We start from the raw sequence: 19,885 nt of genomic DNA, 5'->3' as shown, positions 1-19,885 counted from the left end.
CTCATGATGGAAACTAATATGTTCAGCACAGGTCTGTTTTCAGGATTAAATGAAATACCACATGGAAAGCACCCAGCATAGTACCTGCCACCTACCAGGCATCAACAAATGTAATTTCCCTTCTCCCTTTCTTTCTCTTCCCTTCGTTCATTCATTTTACTGGTTTTTCTTACTGTTTGGTAAAATCTTTTACATTATGTATTTAAAGGACTAGAATTCCAGTAGTTTTCCTCTTTTAAAAAAAGTCCACTTTTCAAGTCTTAGTAAGGTATACAAGTAAATGTCTGTAATTGAAGAAAATAATTAAGGAACCTAATTACATTTCTGTGTAATTATATACAGGGAGAATAGAGGGAGAGGAGTGTATCAAGAGACTGCCCTGTGTTAGGCATGGCTTATGTGATATCATTGACTACTCCTGTCAACTCAACGAAATAGGTCTTTTCCCCATCTCGTTTTATCTCATTAGATGAGGAAACTAATATCCAGCTTAAGTTACCTAAAATCAAACTGTTATCAAATTGTAGGTTTGGAATTAGAATCCAGATCTTACTTCAGAGCTCTCTACTGCTATCCATGGATTTTCAGTGGCTGGAGAGTGGGAAGCTTTTGCCTCCTAACCAGAAGGGAGCAGGGGCAAGGCCTGGAGTGGGGAAACATATCTGAGTCACCTGGAGGAATTTTTTCAAGTGTACTCATTGCACTCTGCTCACATCTAATTTTGATACCCCCATCCTGCCATAGTAAGACATGGTTTGCTAATATGTCATATTCTTTAAGCATGTTGGGATAGGAAAAAAGATTGAACATTATTGTTCTATGATATACTGTCTAGATATGCAATTATTATATAATGATATCAAATTGTCTATACATGGATATAAAATCTTAAAAATAGTTTGATAACCTTATTTTTCTTTATTGTTCCTAGACAGTTTAGAAGTACTTGAACATTTTTGTATGTTCTGTGTATAATATAAGAAGTAAATATGGTAGTATATTTTTTCAGGTTTTACTTATCTGTCAATGACAGTAGAATAACAGAAAAACGTTTTACTTATTTTGGTTTGTAGTATTACTTGTTTCATCTTCTATTGAAAATGACTGGTTTACAGTGCTTTTCAATCTAAATTTGATTATATAAAAGAATTAACTAATGAAAATGAAGCCATGTACAGCTGTTTTGCAAATTTAGTAAAAAGCTGTATTTAAAGGAAAGTAAAAAAATATTAAAACCGTACTCTAGCCAATAAGGTATGAGGCAGCTAATTGCTTCCTATCCCTTTCGAAATTACTCAGCCTGAGAAAAGATAGCACATATTGATTTACCGTATAGTAAATGTTCCATGTCTCTCCTTCTCTAATACCTAGACACACACACACACTGCATATACACACACAGCACTACTGGCAAGGAACTGCATATCTGACCATTTCTTTCATCAAACTTATGTAACAACAAAATTAAAATGGAATATTTTCTTCCTTTGTGAAAAGAAATAACAAAATTATTAAAATGTGAAAAATGAATGGCAAGGGACTCACATTCATCATCTTGAATGCATGATGTGTTTACTTTTAAGTTCAAAAGAAACACGTTTCCAAAGGAAAGATGAATATTTCTTGATAATGTAGTATCAATTAATTTGCATATATCAATTAATATATTTACGTGCATACGTAGTATTAGAAGCAATGTCAGAACGTAGCCTGTGTTAGCTAATTTCGTTGGAAGTTATTACGAAGATTATGCAAATTCAAATTGTACTCTCCAGTATGGTCTTTTGATTTTTTTCGGAAATGATCCACTAATCTAGAGAATGGGAGTTTTATCGATATATATTGTGTTTTAACTTCTCTATAGATTTTGTCCTGCTATTTGTGACTTTTCTACAAGTATCTGGGTTTTTTTTCAGCATAGACTGAAATGCTAGTTTTGATTGTCCTAAAGCCAAATAAATAAAATTAGCGAGATTTAAAAAAAAAAAAACAGATCTTATAGAGCAAGCTGCTCTGAAAGATAATCTGTAATAACTCATGTAAATATATATATTTCAGAAGTGTAATAGCATGTGTACATTTCTTTTTTGTCTTAAATGAATATAAATTATCTCTGATTTTTAATTGTGATCTTCTTTGCTTCTATATCTCAGATGGTCAGGAACTCATCATGTTATAGTAGTTTGTGCTTTATCTTGAAAGGATCAGAGCATCCTAATTTGTAGAAAGGAGAGTATTTTGTGACTGGAGTGACTTCTCCTTTGTTACATTGTATATTAATATATTGCTGTGTATCCTTTTGTTTAAAAATACATATGCCCCCAAATATTTCTTTGGAAGTAGATTCGCCCTCTCTCTCTGTTTGACATTAATATCTATTCCCCAAAGCACTCTGTTTCAGATTTTCATGGAGCTTTGTTGATGGTTCCCTTGTAAACCTACCAGCACCCTTGTATCCGAGAATTTGGAATGTGTAGGCTTAGCTGCTCCAGCAAGGCTGCTGTTTACTGGCTATTAACATAGCCACCACTCCTGGGTTAGATAATGGACTCAAAGGTTAAGAGCAGAGGATCTCACAGCTCCAATCAGCAGGGCTTTTCCAGGGCTAATTACCTCTTTACTGCGCTGACTCTAATGTGACATGTTTATTGCCTTAACTAACAACTCATTAGCTTAGTTGATGTTTTTGTCAATATTAATTCGTTCATTTAAGCCAAGTCAAAGCTTAAACAAAGATGTCCAGACTGAGAAACGGGCAGCAGAATGACTTTTGTTTGCTCATCTTTTTTTTTCCTACCTTACTTAACTTCAGTAAAATAAATGTGTAGAAAGGAACCATTTAGAATGCGCGAATTGAGAATGTTGGTATTTGTCCATTTACCAGCGTGTAAAACAATTTTGAATTTATTTCTCCTATGTTTTCTACAGTTTCCATATCACAGCTTACTTAACATTTAGAGTCGACTCAGGGCAACTATTTCTAGTCTTTGACTATATCTGCAGCAGATTTTTATTCCAGTTGAATGTTTTACTGTGGTTATTAGAAAAGAGATCAAGTAATTTTTCATATAATTTTAGTCTCCACTAAATTACCAATAAAATTACTTTAAGATTTATCTTGTAATGATAGCCAACTTACTTAATTAGCCTGTGTGAATTATTTAAAAAGAGGAGACGATTATGAAGTTATCATGAAACATTCACGTTTTTGCCTTACTTTTGATTGACGTTAATGGTATTTCTTGGAGAATGTTATTATTTTGTTTTTATTTATTGTTCAATAATAATTAAATTCTAAAAGCCCTAGAGTAGTACAGATGGGTAATGTAACTGAGCATGAGCTTTTGATCGAGTAGTTAAGTCAGTTACTCTGGAGAGGTACATCAGATCTTCAGAACCCTGTGATCCATTGGCAGGGTCCCTCTCACAGGATGCTTAATGGTATACAGATGACCAGAAAGGGTTAAGATGCATTCCTGTGGAAATTAGATGTGAGTGAAGCTGCAGTATTAGGAGAATTTCCTCTGTGGAAAGGCCAGTCTCTGCTTTGAAGGCCGAAGACTCGCTCTGATTAGTTGGTTCCTGAAAGTGATCAGGCCCAGAGAAGGCTTACAGAAGCTGGGTATAGAACATGGAAATCTGCTTTATTAATTTTGAGTGAGAAAAAAATGTCATATAAACCAGAGATACTCATGTTTATTTCATCTGTCATTCTGTATCTATAGAAGGTTATATGGACACCAACTTATTACCAGTAGTCATAAGAAATCACTGTCACAGGAAATAAAATTCTCTGTATAAATGTTTACCTTCTATACTAAATACTCTGACTATATTTCCTTCCCTGCTTTCTTGGCTACCATTCTTTCTTGAATCTGCTTCAATTAGGCTTTTCTGCTTTTTACTCTACTGAAACCTTTTCAGTAAGGTTACTAGTGACCAAGGGTTGCCAAACCTAATAAGCAATTCTGAGCCTTGTCTCTGTCTCTTGGTAGCATATGATAATTCCAGCTATGCTGAAACTTGAAATTTTCTTCACTTGGTGTCTGTGACGTTGTCCTCTTCTATTTCTCCCACTTCATTAACCATTTGTCCTCAGTCTTGATGTTCCTCCTCTTTCCAACCTCTGAAAGGTCTTCCATACCTATGCTCATTCTCCAGTATCACATCCAGTCCCCTGGCTTCAGTGCCATCAGTACATGAATGGTTTCCAATTTTTTAATTCTAGCCCTGCTTTCTACACCAATGTCCAGACTCATACATCCAATGGCTTATCTGAAATCTGCTTTCAGATATTTGGTATGTATCTCAAGTTTGAAATGTCCAAACGAAAATATGGATTACTACTCCTGCTTGAAAAATAGCCTCCTTCTCTCCTATTATTACTCATTTTAGTAAATGTCACCATCATTCACCTAGTTGTTCATGCCGAAATTCTTGCGATCAGTTTTACTTCTTCTCTTTACGTCATATGTCCACATCCAAACTCTAAATGAATCCTGTCTGCCCTATCTTTAAAAAAATTTAAAAATCCAGAATTCACACAGTTCTCATTCCTCCATCACTACTGTTTTAGTCCAAGCCATCATTACCTCTTAGCTGAACCATTGTAAGAGCCTCCCAGTTGGCCTCCCTAATGTTGCTGTTCTTCCCCCACAACCACCTATTCTGTACACAGCTCCCAGCTGCTTTCTAGTTGACAGCAGATCACATCACTCTCTTCCATGTACTTCCACGAGTTTCTTATAACACTTAGTATAAAAGCTCACATTGGAAAATCCCTGCAAGATCCATCTCTTGGCTGCCTCTCTGACTTCATGTCCTTCCACTCTCCCCCTTGTTCACTACCATGCAACCACACTGGACTTTGCTGTCCCTCAGATGTCCTAGGCTGGCTCTGCTTCAGGGTCTTTTGTGCTGTTCCCTCAGCCAAGAATGCTTCTCCCATAGGTGCACATGCCTCTCTTTTATTTCACTTAAATCTTTGTTCAGATGTCATATCCTACAGCATCCTTCCCTCTGTATCACTTTCTAGGCTCTTACTCTGCTTTATTTTTTTTCACAGGACTCAGTACTACTTGACATATCTCTGTTCATTTGGTGTTTATGTCCCAACTAGAATGTAAGCTTCGTGAGAGCACAGATTTTCTTGACTTGCGCTTAAAATGGTGCCTAGTACATAGCAGGCACTAGTAAGTATCAAATGAATAAAAGGATCACTCAGTTAGTAGGTGCTAGAGGTAGAACTTACCCCCTGGTGTTCTCTTGCCTCCCTCCCATGCACCCATCCATTCATGCCATTCAACAGTCCTACACCTTTTAGGAACATGACATAGAAGTATGTGGACCATTCAACTAAAGATTCAATAGATTAACGTATTTTTTTTAACTTCTTTGACATCATAACCATCTGCTTCTATTATTTTACTTCTTTATTGCTGACCCCCAGATTGTCAGACAGCGCTTTTTACCTCCTCTAGGCAGAAAGAGGCTATATGCAATAAGTAATATATTTTTGTTTGTTTATAGGAAGATAAGACTATCCTTATTTTAGTCTGCCATCCAAAATACATTAAATACTAAAAGCAAAAAGGGATTAAATATGACTATATGGCACAACTTAGTTAATTTGAAATTCAACAGAACAGAAAAAAGTGTACTTTGAATCAAGAAGCATTTGGATTTTATACTCTTCTGATTATAGGGCAAGAAACAGCTAATTACTTTGAATTAGGACTGTTTTGATTAAGCTGATATTAGATTAATAAGTTTTTAAGTGTCTTTATAAAATTAACTTCCTAATTTCACGAAGTTATTTTATGCTTTTTTATTAAAAGAAATGACTTTTTATGCAATACAGGATGTAAAAAGTTTAAAAAGTTTTTAATAACTGCATGAATATAAAGTAGTTATAGAATGTTAATTATTACATTCCATATCCAATGCACACTACATTGGAATTATTTTTAATCAAATCAAGTACCTGTATAAAACAAAGAGAAGGAATTCCAGATGGCACTCTGCCATTCTTGTTCTTTGATGGACATTAGCAAGTGGGAAAAGGCTTCATTCACTTGGTTACACTTTGAAATAAGTGGTCAATCATTATTAATTCATTTTGCACTCATTTAATGTCATAAATCATCATAAATTCATTTGGTTTAAAGTGCATATAATATGTTTTCCCACAGGAATTTCCTTGTAATTGAGCTATTAATTAATGTATTTTTTTAATATGACCTTTTTCCCTTCTCTACTATTCAGAGCCAAGCATGGTTAGTGGCCATTTCTTCATTCATGATTTTCTTTTAAGTATGAGGAAAAGGTTGTCTTAACTTGGCCTGTTGACTGGCGTAGAAGGGACCAAAGCCCAAGAAAATGGTTATATGTATTATCTACCAGCAGAACAGCAGGAATAATTGTGAGTGATCTCTAAGGGCTCTTTGAAAAATTCTCTGAAATGCTATAGTTTTATAATAATTCCAGTTAGAGAATTTCATTCTCCCTTGATAAGCATAGTGTGACTCTGGCTTCTGTTTTAATTTCTGCTTCTTAAAACTCCTCCCTATGGCCACAGTTTTTCGTAAGCATTGGCTGCCATAAAATCCAGGTTCCCTTTCCTCCAGCAAGGAGGCACTCCATGACCGAGGCCCCCCTTTTCCCTTCAAGTGCACTGTCCCTCCACATCTCCTGCCTTCATCTTCTTCAGTTATCTAGTGTCTGTTTCCTTCCTCATTCAGGGCATACTGGTTGCTAGGGTCTTACAACAGCTGGTTCTAGAAACTGCCTGGGGGGGAACCACAGGAATCCTATGAGGTCTTCTTGCTTCAAGGGAAGCATGGGAGGGAAAACTTAGGACAAAAAAAAAAAAAGAAAGAAAGAAAAATAACAAATAGAAAGTTGGGGGACATATCATTGATTTTGCAACTTTTTAAATGATTCTTTCTTATTTAGTGCCATTTCCTGCACAAACAGAAACTGGGCAAAAAAAAAATACTACATGATTCTTGTTCATGCCATGAACATGTCGTTTTAGTAGGATCTGAGTGAAAATAAAGGTTTGAGTTAGTGTTAAAGGTTCTGTTAGTATATACAACTGGCAGTTGACTGTGTGTGTGTGTGTGTATGTGTTTTAAGTGAATAAAAGAAGTCTCTCGTTCAGGGTGCTGTGGAGAACTCAAGACACTACTCTCAGGTTCAGTCCCTACCCTTGCATTAGAAATGCAAGAGGGGAAAAAAATGAAAGAGCAATTTAAAAGTGTTATTTATTATCAAATAAGTGATGCTGAAGATGATTCCTGATGCTTATAGAAATACGTATCTATAGTTCTTTGTAGTTAAAGTGTTTTTGTATAACAGGCATTCAGTAATATAGGATGTGTTAATAAAGTGAGTCTATACTTTGTGAGAAGAATAAACAGATGTTTCAGAAAACAAATTCGGTTTACCTAAGTAATAGCATTAGAGCATGAGTGTGAGTGTGTGTGTGTGTGTGTGTGTGTGTTTTATGGCATGTAAGTTAGTTCGTTAAAAGAGCTGGTCATTACTACCAGCCAGATACTACAAAACTTTTGAAAATTGGCGTTTTTCATTGGTCAGTTCATGATGGGACAATATTCATCTTGCCAAAGCAACAAATTAGCTGTAATATAACAGCTTTTTAACCACAGAGGCTTTATTTTGCTATCTGTCTCAGTCCTTTTCTCATTTTCAGTGTTTTGCTGTTACAGCAAAGTGTAAATATTTTCTTGCGGCTTTTGCTCTTTTGTAGCACTTTTAAAAAACAGTAAGATTAAAGTTAGAACACTTTTTTTGAAAGATTGAGATAAAAAGCTTAAGATAAAATAGCACTAAAATATGAGCTATTGTTATTACTCTTGACTGCGTGACAACAGAATTTGTTTCTCAACAGCCAGAGGGTCTAAGTTAATTGTGATTTATCCATTGCTGGATTTTAGTGCTTTCTGCTTTTTAAAGGGTTTGTTTTGATTTGATTTGTTTTCCAGTGTTTCTGAGCCTGTCTGCATTTTGGGAGTTCATGTGTATGTTTGGCTAGACATGCATGGGTGGTGTTGGGGTGCAACACGCTGAATTCTCACTATAAAGCTGCCATAGTGTCTGTACTACTTCCCTATCTTATAGGTAAGAAAGAAAGTAATTTGATAACTTGACCTTCAGTATGGTCCACATTGACTTGAATAATACTGAATTCTACGCTGTAATAAGTTGAGCTTGGAGCCTCTTGGCATTCTCAGTTAAGAGCCAGTGACTAGCAACCGGGCTTATTAGTTGTGATACTTACAGTGGGAGAAAGTACCCTTGTAGTTCCTCAGGACAGTAAATTTATTACAAATGGCAATTATTTCCAGACTTTCCAATATCATGGGCCAATAAAATTTCCAAAAAATAAAATTTGAGGGAATTCAGCAATGTTTTAAATATTTTATTTTGCTGAATACAAACATTAAAAAATACCACTATCTTCACCATTTTATTAAAAAAACTTTTATTCACCAAAAAAGTATTAAGAACATAACTTTGGAATAAGCACTCCTTTAAATGGAATACATTTAGCTTTATGAAAAAGACTTATTACACTGTTTATATTTTTACCATTTTACCGCTGAGCCATGGAACCTTTGCTGTGGACCAGCACAGGTTTGTAGCAGACTCTTGGAAATTTCTGATCTCTGCATAATTTTGTTGACTGTGCTGGGCACTTACAGTGTGAAGTAATTTTCACTATTTGCTAAAGCAACAATTACATATTAAGTACTTAGAGAATATAAAGCACTGTGCTAAACCTTATGCCAAATATAAAAGTATTTTTAAAATTTTTCGTATGGCCCAGAGAACTTACTCATTTAGCAGATGTGAAAAGGCAATAAACTAAATGAATAAAATTAGCTTTAGACAATACACTAAATGCCAAAAGTTGCTATATCATTGTTTCTTAAGTGTATGGCTAGGAATTGCTATATTAAAATGAAGAATTTCATTCTAAGATAAGCAGGGAGGATGTGGCAGAAATTGCTGGCTACCTACCGCATACCATTCTCCTCTTCCATGTGAACAAAACCTCGGTTTTGTTGAAGGTGATAGTGTGTCCAGGAAGCAGACTACATTTCCCATCCTTCCTTGAAACTAGGGAAATTGCTATATGGTATGAGTCTGACCAATGAAATGTAATCAGACTTTAAAAGGAGGCTTGACTTAACTGGCAAATGTCCTTTTGCCCTTCACTCATCTACCTCTTCCTGATTTGAAGGCGGATGCAGCGCTGGATGTGCACTTAACCACTTTGTGACCATGGCACAACTAAGTTAGAGCCAAGACAATTATAGGGACCTCGGTATGGCTATATTTAGCTGTTGAACCAGTGACAGCAACCTTCTCATTGTGTGAGAAAAGATAAAACATGTAATTTATTTAAACTTCTGCTTTGGGGAGACATTAGTAAATGCAGCTGAAATTATTCCTTAATTCAGAAGGAAGAGGAGATTGATCATAAAGTATATAGTTTTGAATCTGTGCTTGGAAGAATGTCATGAATAAAACATGGTTGTAAAGATGCAAATTGTGTTCAGAGATGTATACTGGTCAGTACATATGGCCTGGGCCACAGAGGCCTAGACTTCCTCCCAAGACCTGCAGCTGACCACATGCCTTCCAAGGTTCTCAGTTATCTCATCTAAAACAGGAATAGATCAGATTTGTCTAAAGTCGTTTCAGTTTGAAAATTCTATGATTTGAGTGAATCCGTTTGGCTGGGGATGAGTAGATCAGGATTAAAAAGGCAGTAAGTCTTGCTCCTTTCTAATCACAAGACAGCCCAAGTTTTGATCTTTTTAAAATGAAAATCTGATCAAACCTCTCCTTTGCTTAAAACTTTCCAGTGGTTCCCCGTTGTCACCAGAGTAAACAAACTCTTAGCGTGGTACCTAAGGCCCTTTGTGATCAGGCTCTAGTATCCTGTCCTACCTCATGTCTCACTTATTTTTCATCCACCTTGCCCATCGCCTCAACCTATCCTTTTCCCCTAAGAAAATTTCCAGCCATATTGAACTGTGTGTAATCCCTTGATCTTGCCAGGTTCTCTCTCATTTCCCGGTCTTAAGCATGCTATTCTCTCTGCCTGGAATGTTTTCTTTCTATACTCCTCTTTTTTGAGTGGCTAACTCCTATTTATTCTTTAGGTTTTGGTACAAAGATCACCCTTCTCTGGAAGCCTTTTCATGCCCCTAAGATGGGGTTAAGTGCCCCTGTTAAGTTCTGTCTTGAAACCTTGTGATTATAAATGTTCTAACACTATTCCTAATACATTCAGATTACCCGTTTGCTCACTTATCTCCTAAACTAGAATAAATTTCCTTGAGGGAAAGGACTGAGTCCTATTCCCTAATTTTTTCCTGAGCACTTAGTATAATATAGCAGTACTCTATAGATAGTTATTTCATAAATCTTGGACTTATGGATAAGTTGGGACCAAACTGTGGAAAGACTTAAAATGAGTTTGTTGAACTTTTTAATAATACCACTGGGAAATCAATCATGATGGTAAATGATAGCATCATTCTCCACCTTGCTTCGTCACTGAGGCACTATGGAATAGTGAAGCATTTACATAAAATAAGTAAATATGTGTTTTTGTACAAAATTAGATTCCATCTTACACAGATTAAAATGCAGCCTTTATTGGATTCCAAAGTTTTAAAAAAAATTCTGAGAGAGAAATTTTAACTTCTGTCACGTGACTTTTTCTATCAGTAGGGAAGCTGCTCTTAGATTATCCTAATTTTAGCTTTTTCATTACCTTAGTTTGTTTTACAGAGCTTCTATATTATGTGGAGTCATAAGTTGGGAAAGCCCTAAAATAGAGAATACAGTGTAAATTGAGAAAGGAATAAGTTTACCTATCCCTTTTTATTATCATACAACCATTTTTTAAAGCTGGTTCCTTAGTATCAGCAGAAAGAATATACGATTAGGAGGTTTGAAGCCTTTAGGGATCCTAGATTATTCCTTCAGAACACCAGTGTCGTTATTGCCGGTAGCATTAAAGTCATAAGCATCCTGTTACTCAACAAGGCTAGAAATCAAAAGGTTTAACTTGAAAAATCCTCTTCATCTTCTATTATTTACATGTTTTGTTTGGAATAAGTTGTTAAAGACAGATGTGGGATTTTAACGTTTTTATATCTTTATAATTCCAAAACAAAGCATTGAAAAAAAAATCATACTCTTGTAGATTTAAAACTTGTGTGTTAAATAAGCCATTTTTCTCTCTGCCTCCCTTGATGCCCCATACTTGGCCTGCCAGGATTGTAGGGATCTTTGCTTTATGTTTCCCAGAGATTGTAATTTGAACAAAAGAAGGAGAGATGCTGTAGGAGGATTTTACTTAAGAGATCACTGAGTGAAATAGAAAGAGATTCAAGAGAAGGGGTAGCGGTGCTATAGGTAACCTGTGTTTCCTGTGGAGCTGGGCATCCTCGCCGTGAGCATGGATCACACTTTGCAGAGGAGCAGCAGGCACGCTGCACAGCCATTGCAGGGCCAGGAGTCTTCAGGAGAACCCTTACTGATTTGCCCTTTTCTGTCATTTCCTTCGAGGGTAAATGATCACATCCCCTCTGTTGTCCTTCTCACTTTGTCAGAAACACATGGAAAATATCAAGAAATCAGCCACTTATTGTTTATTGTTGGTCTCAGGAAAAATTGTCAGAGTGGTGAGGAAGCTGCCTCTAGAGTTCCCACAACAGAGGCCATGAGGAAGCAGCAAAATCCCTAGTCTCGCCAGAAAGCTCCTACCTGTAATGAATACGGAAATAGTAGAGCGCAGTTAAGGAAAACGATGATTGAAGTGCTATAAAACATTGTACTTAGGGAACTTTCCTTCCCCTTTGCAATACCACTTACAAGGATACACCTCCAGGGAGGCCTGTCCCTTAGGTTGGAAGCCATTGCTGCTGGTGTTTCAGGGTGTCTGCAGAGAACAGCAGTGGGGATTGCTCTGCAGCTCCTACAGCTTCCTGGAAGTAAATAACAACAGGAAAGTGGTAGATTTCATGACATTTTGAAATATGCTGACAAACTAGGGCAGGGAGCTGCATTAGAAGTGTATGTGCAGCAAAGGCAGATCTATTTTCCATTTTAGGTCCATAATGTGTGCAAAGCACTGTGCTTGCTGCTTTTGGAGACACGAAGTTATATGAAACACAGTTCCTACTTTCAAGGAGCTAACGAACTTGCTGAGGAAAAGGGAAATGCACGGAAATGCTTGTATTTAAAAATATCACATGATAAGGGAGTATAGGTGCTGGGAGAAAATAGAGAACTTTTTTAAAAGGAGTTTATATTTTTATGATCCACAAAACATAAAGCTTTACATATTATATTTACATGGCTAAGTATGAGAGTAAAATATACAGATACATATATGAGTGAGGTGTGACTTGGGGGATGTTTTCTCAGGGAGGCTTTGCAGATATGTCTGCCTTTTTAGTTTATTACAGGAGTTGTTCATCCAAGTCCATGACCTCCTTAAAACTTTTCTGCAGAATTTGATGGATAAGTATATGTATATAGTTTCCTGGGGAAGGGACTAATGGCTTTCAGCAGATTCTTAAAGGGTTCTACGACTGAGAAGAAATTCAGAACCACTAATTTACAGGGTGCATTCACAGACTCTTTTCTTGGCTTTACAATATCTTTCACTTCTCTTCTCCTCCATTTCAATCCATTCTCATTTAACAGTTGGCTATAACGTAAAAATGAATAAATGCTTTTATTTGTTGAATGCATTAAATTAAAGTTTGTATGCCATGTTCTTAATTTTGAAAACAGAGAAGTTCAGCCTATTCATAATAAGTGATGGCTGCCATTTATTGATCCTCACTGGTGCTGGGCACTTTGCAGTCCACTTTGCACGCATTAATCCATTTAACATTCAGGCTTTTCATGAAACATAGCTATCAGTATCCCCATTTTGCAGACAAGGAAACTGAGACTCGCTGAGTACTTCTAAGCCTGCTCCCTAATAAATTATTAGACTGTGGTTAATTCCCTGTCTGAAATCTGAAGCCTCTTCTCTCCTGAACCAACATACTCTTCTGTTCTATGATGTATAAACTGTTTATCTCTTTTCCTCCAAAAACAAACAAACAAAAAATCTCTTCTAAATCACACTTTGCTCCTCACAGTCCCCAGCGTTTTCTTTTTTAATGTCAAAATGCCTTTTGAAGTAGATGAGCTTTTGCAGTTTAATAGCTATTAGTCTTATGTATACAAAATGTCAGCATTATCTTCAACATGAGGAATACATGTTAATTAAAATCTAGATCATTTCATCAGATTTTTAAGTAATATTGAGCCATTTTTAAATTTAACAAGCTGTGTGAACAACTTACCACATACTTGACATCATCGTGCTATATCAGTACACCAGAATGTGGGGGAACATAGAGGCTTAAGGCAGAGGCCTTTTTAAACTACACATCCTGCCTTCTCCATCCCTCATCCCTGTTCATAAACATTGTCTGTAGTGAGAGATGTTACCAATGGGAAGTATTTGACACATGAACTCTATTAGATGCAGAAGAAAGATGACGAAACACCATATTACATCATTTGAAACCCTTTCTTTTGCAGAATTCTGAGTAGGGAGAGACATTATTTGGGAGTTTAGGATGGCTGATATGTCTTGAAATTATATATACTTATTTATATATAATTATTATATAATTAAAACACTTTAGAATATGGTATAAAATGTTGTAACCTAAATTATCTCTTTAAAGTGTGTGGCTGAGCAACCTGTAAACTTGAGGTCTTTTATAGTCTTACTGTCCAAAACCTTCTTTAGTTAAAACAACAACAAAAAAGAAATCCTAAGTGGTTTATATTTTGAAAATGTGCTTCAAGGAAAACATCACGAAAGTAAAATTACTTCATTGCTCTGCCTTTTATTTTGTAATTTTAGGTAAGGCACTGACATTTCTTCTGCTGCAGCCGCCAAGCCCAAAACTTCCTCCACACAGCACTATCCGAAGGACAGCCATTGATCTAATCGGACGCGGTTTCACAGTTTGGGAGCCTTACATGGATGTGTCTGCTGTCCTGATGGGGCTTCTCGAACTTTGTGCTGATGCCGAAAAACAACTTGCCAAGTACGTGCTCAATTCTAGTTAATTTAATTTGGTTTGTTTGTTTATGTTTTGTTTGGGTGGACGTCATTGATTGCTCTTTATAAGTTGTGTGTTTTCAATAGACAAAAAAGACAAATATCTCAATATATGAAATTTTGGATATAGACAATGAAAGGGAAGTATGTTTCTGTAATTTTAACATAACTGGAATTTAGCATTGAGCCAATGAGTGATTGATCTGTGACATAGTTTTTAAATTATGTTTATTGTGCCTTGAGATATTATTAGCTAATAATATAATAAAAATATAAACATATCATTTGTAAGGAAAATGCTATATGTACTTGCTCAGAAATGTTTTACTGATAGAATACGTGGCCAAATAGTTGGAGAACTATTCCTTCACATTTATATTAATTTTTAAATCAACTTTATGAAAGTTTCATTTGCACACAATGAAGGACCAGCCATGAGGAGGTTGCAGTGATCTAGGGAAGCAATGATGAGAGTGTAGTCATGCATCACTTAACAGGGATGTGTTCTGAGAAACATGTCATTAGGCAGTTTTGTTGTTGTGCAAACATCATAGAGTGTACTTACACAAACCTGCATGGTGTAACCTGCTACACACCTGGGCTCTGTGGTTCTAAACTTATAGGACCACCACTGTCTATGTGGTCCACTGTTGACCCAAACATCTTTATGCAGCGCATAACTGTAATGGAATAGGAAGATGAGCTGAGGGAGTTGCTAAAATGAAATAAGTGGGAGACATTTGGTAACCAAATGGCTAGGAGTTGCAGAGGTGGGAGGATGGCGATAGAAATTAGAGTTGACTTAAGAACTCAGCCTCCTGATTCCTGGAGGAAGTCTTTATTTTGGTGGTATAATACACATAACATGAATTTTACCACTGTAACCATCTTAAAGTATACAATTCAGTGACATTAAGTGCATTCACAATGTTATACAACTGTCACCACTATCGAGTTCCCAGGAGTGGTCACCCCAAATGGAAACTCTGTACGTATTAAGCAGTCACTTACCATTCTCCCCTCCCACCAGCCCCTGGCAATCACTAATCTGTTTTCTATCTCTATGAATTTGCTTTTTCTGGATATTTCATATAAATGGAATTATGCTGCGTGTGGCCTTTTGTGTCGGGTTCTTTCACTTAACATAATACTTCCAAGGTTCGTTCGTGTTGTAGCTCAAATCAATACTTCATATCTTTTTATATTTGAATAATATTACATTCCATGGATATACCACATTTGTTTATCTGTTGATGGATATTTGGATTGTTTATGCTTTTTGGCTATTGTGTATAGAGCTGCTATGAAAATTCATGTGCAAGTATTTGTTTGAACACCTACTTTCATTTCTCTTGGGTAGACACCTAAAAGCAGAATTCCTGGGTCATATGGTAATTCTGTGTTTAACTTATTGAGAAACCACCGAACTGTATTCCACACTGGTTGCACCATTTTGCACTCCTACCAGCAATATATGTCAGACTTCATTTTTTCCACATCCTTTCCAACACTTGGTATCTTCTGGGGTTTTTGTTGTTTTTTTTTTAATAGATCCATTCTGGTGAACGTGAATTCCTAGTGGCAGGAATTCTTGAACTATCTTATGAGGCATCTCTTAATGTAAATGTTATTACCTCTTTTCTCAATGAATTGTATTTCATTCTTATTATTGTTAACTCTTTAAAAAACTGAAGTTCTCTATTCTTTCCTCATGACTGCCTTTCTCATATCGCACAGTTCCCTTACGTTCCAGCACAGCATGCTTTGGCCTGTTGTCTTTCTGCTGGCTTCTCTGTGCTCAGGAAGTGAAGACCAGAGAAGCAAATGAAGGCTAGACAGGAATGCTGTGGCTTTGTGTACAGTTTGGGCATTCACAGCCCAAAGTCCCAAGACTGATTAGTTGGAGGAGGGTATTCATTTCAAACCTAGGCAGCTGCCCTCCTCCGTTACCTCCTATCATACACCATCCTTCCTGAACTTCACCTCCCTTGTGTCTCCCTAGCTGCATGCCCTTCAGCAAATTACTTCACCTTCTACCTCAGTTCCATCTGCAAGTTGGGGCTAATTAAAGTACTCATCTCATAAGGCTGATATTAAGTGAGTATATATTTGCAAAGTGTTTAGAAGTGTACTTAGCACATATTAAGACAGTGAATGGATGTTACCAAGTGGTAGGACAACTGGTGATGCCATTGTCATGATCCTAGTGTTCAGCAAATGAAGAGCTGCCTGTTTCTGGAATGAACAGTTCAACATGGTGGTAAGCAGGATAGTTTCTGGATACAGGAGGCCTAAGGTTCTCAGTTGACCTTAAGAATTACAAGGGAATGTGAGCCCATGAGTTTGCAGCATTAGTAAGAGGAAGCTGACCTTTGTGCAAAGCCCCAGAACATATTTTCAAGTTTGTGCTCTCCCCTTGACTGCAGGTGCCATGTCAACAGTGCTGGCTTCTATTACCACAGCTCTCCTGGTTATCTAGAGAAGCCTTTACCATTTTTTGATTGTCCAAAATTTTGCTTTGACCTAATTTTCTAGACTATTTTCAAATCTGATCTAAACAATTTCAACAGTATGCGCTCATGTTGTCTGGGAGGAGAAGTGATGGGATTTTATTTTAAGTTTAGTATTTAGTATTTTTTTATTTTGTTTTTAAATAAGTTTATATGAAGCTTGCATCAGCAAACATAAAGATACACTTATATTTTATCTACATGTGATATGTCCACAGACACAAATACTATAGTTTTTCAGTAGGTGATTTAAATCTTGCTATTACGTCCTTTTCTGTCATGAAGATTAGTATGGTTCTCTGTACACAGCTCTGAATAAATGAATGTATCAGCATGTAGCCTTGAGGAGTCCAATGTAATTTTCATCATGATAAATTGCATAATAAGCAAGAAAATGTTTGCTTATTAATCTATAACAAGATTTAGATTGAAAATGGCCTATTACATCCATGACACACTAGGAACAGGCTGCAGAAGGACTGAGATGGGGAGAAATGGAGCAGCGATGTGTGCAGGGGTTACGTGTGCATCTTACACTCATGGCACCCTACTGAGCCGCTCCTTTTTGTGCCTGATTTACTGTGTAAATGATCGCAGTGCTCAGCTGCCTTGCTTCTGACTGTGATGTTAAGCTTGCTTTATGAAGAAGCTTTTGTGGTAGGCTCATGCTTTTTAAAATTTCAGTTCATGTTTATTGAAAAAGAAAACTCATTGGCAATGTTTCCATCTCTATTCCCATTCATGTGAATTTATGAGGGATGGGGTTTTAGGGAGGGGCAGCAAGCTCAGGCCTGCTCCCTAGTCTGGAGAACACTTATTATAGCAGAGTTTCTTTCTTCCTCTCTCTCTCGTATATCAACATTCTCTGTCAGAGATGACTCCTGAGAGGTCTCCTAAAAAAACTACCTATGGCTCAAGATTAATAGAGTATTTTTCCAGAATTAATAATGCCTTTATTTTAGAAATATGGCTTAGAATTTTATGTCTTCAAGATCAAAATATCACCAGTCGTTTTCTAATGTTTTCAAATATTTTTCCAAATTTTAAACTATATTTATTAACAAGGGAGCATTTGTTGAGTAGATACTGTGGAAGGAACAATGTTAGGTGTTGTATGTAGTTATGAAGTTGTATCAAACAAAGATCCTGTCTCCATGGCACTTGCAGTCTTACAGGAAAGCAAAGATCTGCCTGAGACGACATGATAAAAAGTGAGGAGAGCCAAAGGTCTGGACAATCCGAGCATGAGGAGAGACATCTAGCTGCGTCATCAGAGAGTATGCAAGGAACAGTTTCATTTGAATCTTTTATTTGAATGATGAGGAGAGGAGGGTAAGGACAAGGACATGCAAAAAGACAGAAATGGGAAAGCACAGGCCTACCCAAAAGATGCTGACTAATACCTTAAAACACAGGGCAAGTGAAAGTAAATATTGCTTTTAACTAATTGTATTCGTTAATTCCTTGCAGAACTTAAACTGTGGCATGCTCCAATCTAAAACTCTAACATAATTTCCTTCCCAGTTATCTCTGGAGAAGAGAATTAGGGTCAAAGAGAAGATTGGTTTTTACCTTTAACTTTATAAAAAGATTGTTACAGTGAGTTTTTTCCTTGTTTTTAGCACCTACCACGTATCTATGAGTATGCAGAGAAATAGGTATGGGATAAGGATAAGAAAAAATGAGTCTGTTGTCTCTTGTCCACAGTAACACTGTTGTCAGTGAAAAAGATAGGGGTTCACACTCAGGTCTTGCTATCTCCAGAAGCCATGCTGCTAACAATATGCCGTCTTGCATTCTAAATCTCACACCCACAGAATTAAAGACCAACAAGTACTAAATTTAACACAACACATTAATTGGACATAAAAGTAATCAACTCACAATTTTCAGTGCACTTTCAGATTTTTAAAAATATATTTAATAAATTCCTTTTCATCAAGGATTTTGTGCCTTCTAGAACGTGAAAGCCTATTTAAATATCAGTAAGCTCCTTGAGTGCTTAGGCCATGTTTTGTGTGTTTATTCTTACCAATTCATAACATCTTTCACGTGATTTGCATGCAATAAATGTTTAATAAAGACAGAATTTTAGAGATGAAAATCTCTTTCAATAGCCTGTGATCCACTGCCCTCAATATGCGATTAAGTAAACAAGTTTTAGAGAGATTGAACAACTTGTCCGAGATCACACTAGTGTTGTAAGAGCTAATACAATATGCAGGTCTCCCACTCTCACTTTGCTGCTCTCATGTCATGTAGTTATGCCACCCTTTATATGACAAGTCATCCACAGGTAGAATCTTATGTGAGGAATTTTTTAAATGAATGGTTATGGGCTGCTCATTCATGAACTGTTTAATAGAAAATGGAGGCTGCACTTCATTGAAATCATAGGTTGAGCCATTGCTAGCTAATCATAAGAAAAATAGAAACATGCAGTATTATCTTTTTTATAAATCCATCATTTTGTTAGATCAGCATGGTTATATACATAGTGCTAAAATTTTAGAAACAGTAGAAAATCCTACTTTATTAAGGAACGGTAAAATCCTTGTGCTTTTGGGAGGCTAGACTTATATCTATACGTGTTATAGTTTGATTTTGATTCCATTTTCCTAGGTCATGTTGCAGGGCCTTTCTCTGAAAGAGAACAGCAGAGCAGTGCTGGCCCCAGCTGCTGAAGGTGGCCAGTCTTTCATTTCATACTGCCGTGACTGAGGGATGTCAGTGAGTTACAGAAAGCCCATTGCTTTTCTGGAATATTCACAGTTTACCAAATGTTAAGAGAGAAACATATAGTCACTGGAAACCACACATGCTTTGATAACATACAGATAAGCCTCATACGTTAGGAAGATTCTTTTTGAACTATATAAAGTAGAGTTGGAAAAAAAGAGTTGACATTTTAACTCAGATCTCAACTATGGTTTTTAAATTTAGGGGGCAAGGAGTAGAGAAAGGAACACAACATATGAACACTAAGGTGCCTTAGGATTCTATATTTAAACCGTTTCTGTTCACATGACACTTATTTTTATTGGAAAATTTATAATCTGAGGAAACCATTTAACTAAATCATGTTAGCATAGTTTTTGTTCATCGTAGATGTATATAGCATATAGGCATATATGGAACAGGTCTAAAAGATAGGCACTTATTGGAGGAATTGCCACCTTTGAGTTTAGGAAAT

General features: G+C 36.5%; 1 protein-coding gene across 3 annotated transcripts in view; it reads left to right on the top strand.

Moving 5' to 3' along the window:
• The window catches only part of WDR7 (WD repeat domain 7), a 355,196-nt gene that overhangs the window by 237,655 nt on the left and 97,656 nt on the right, over nt 1-19,885 (top strand). For all 3 annotated transcript variants that reach the window (XM_046671781.1, XM_046671782.1, XM_046671779.1), the window contains one exon: nt 13,982-14,168. In XM_046671781.1, coding sequence (XP_046527737.1) covers nt 13,982-14,168 — 187 coding nt within the window. The remainder of the gene's footprint in view (nt 1-13,981; nt 14,169-19,885) is intronic.

Source organism: Equus quagga, chromosome 9 (assembly GCF_021613505.1).
Source record: "Equus quagga isolate Etosha38 chromosome 9, UCLA_HA_Equagga_1.0, whole genome shotgun sequence".
NCBI classification, from domain to species: Eukaryota; Metazoa; Chordata; class Mammalia; order Perissodactyla; family Equidae; genus Equus; species Equus quagga.
This window is presented reverse-complemented; position numbering and strand designations above follow the sequence as displayed.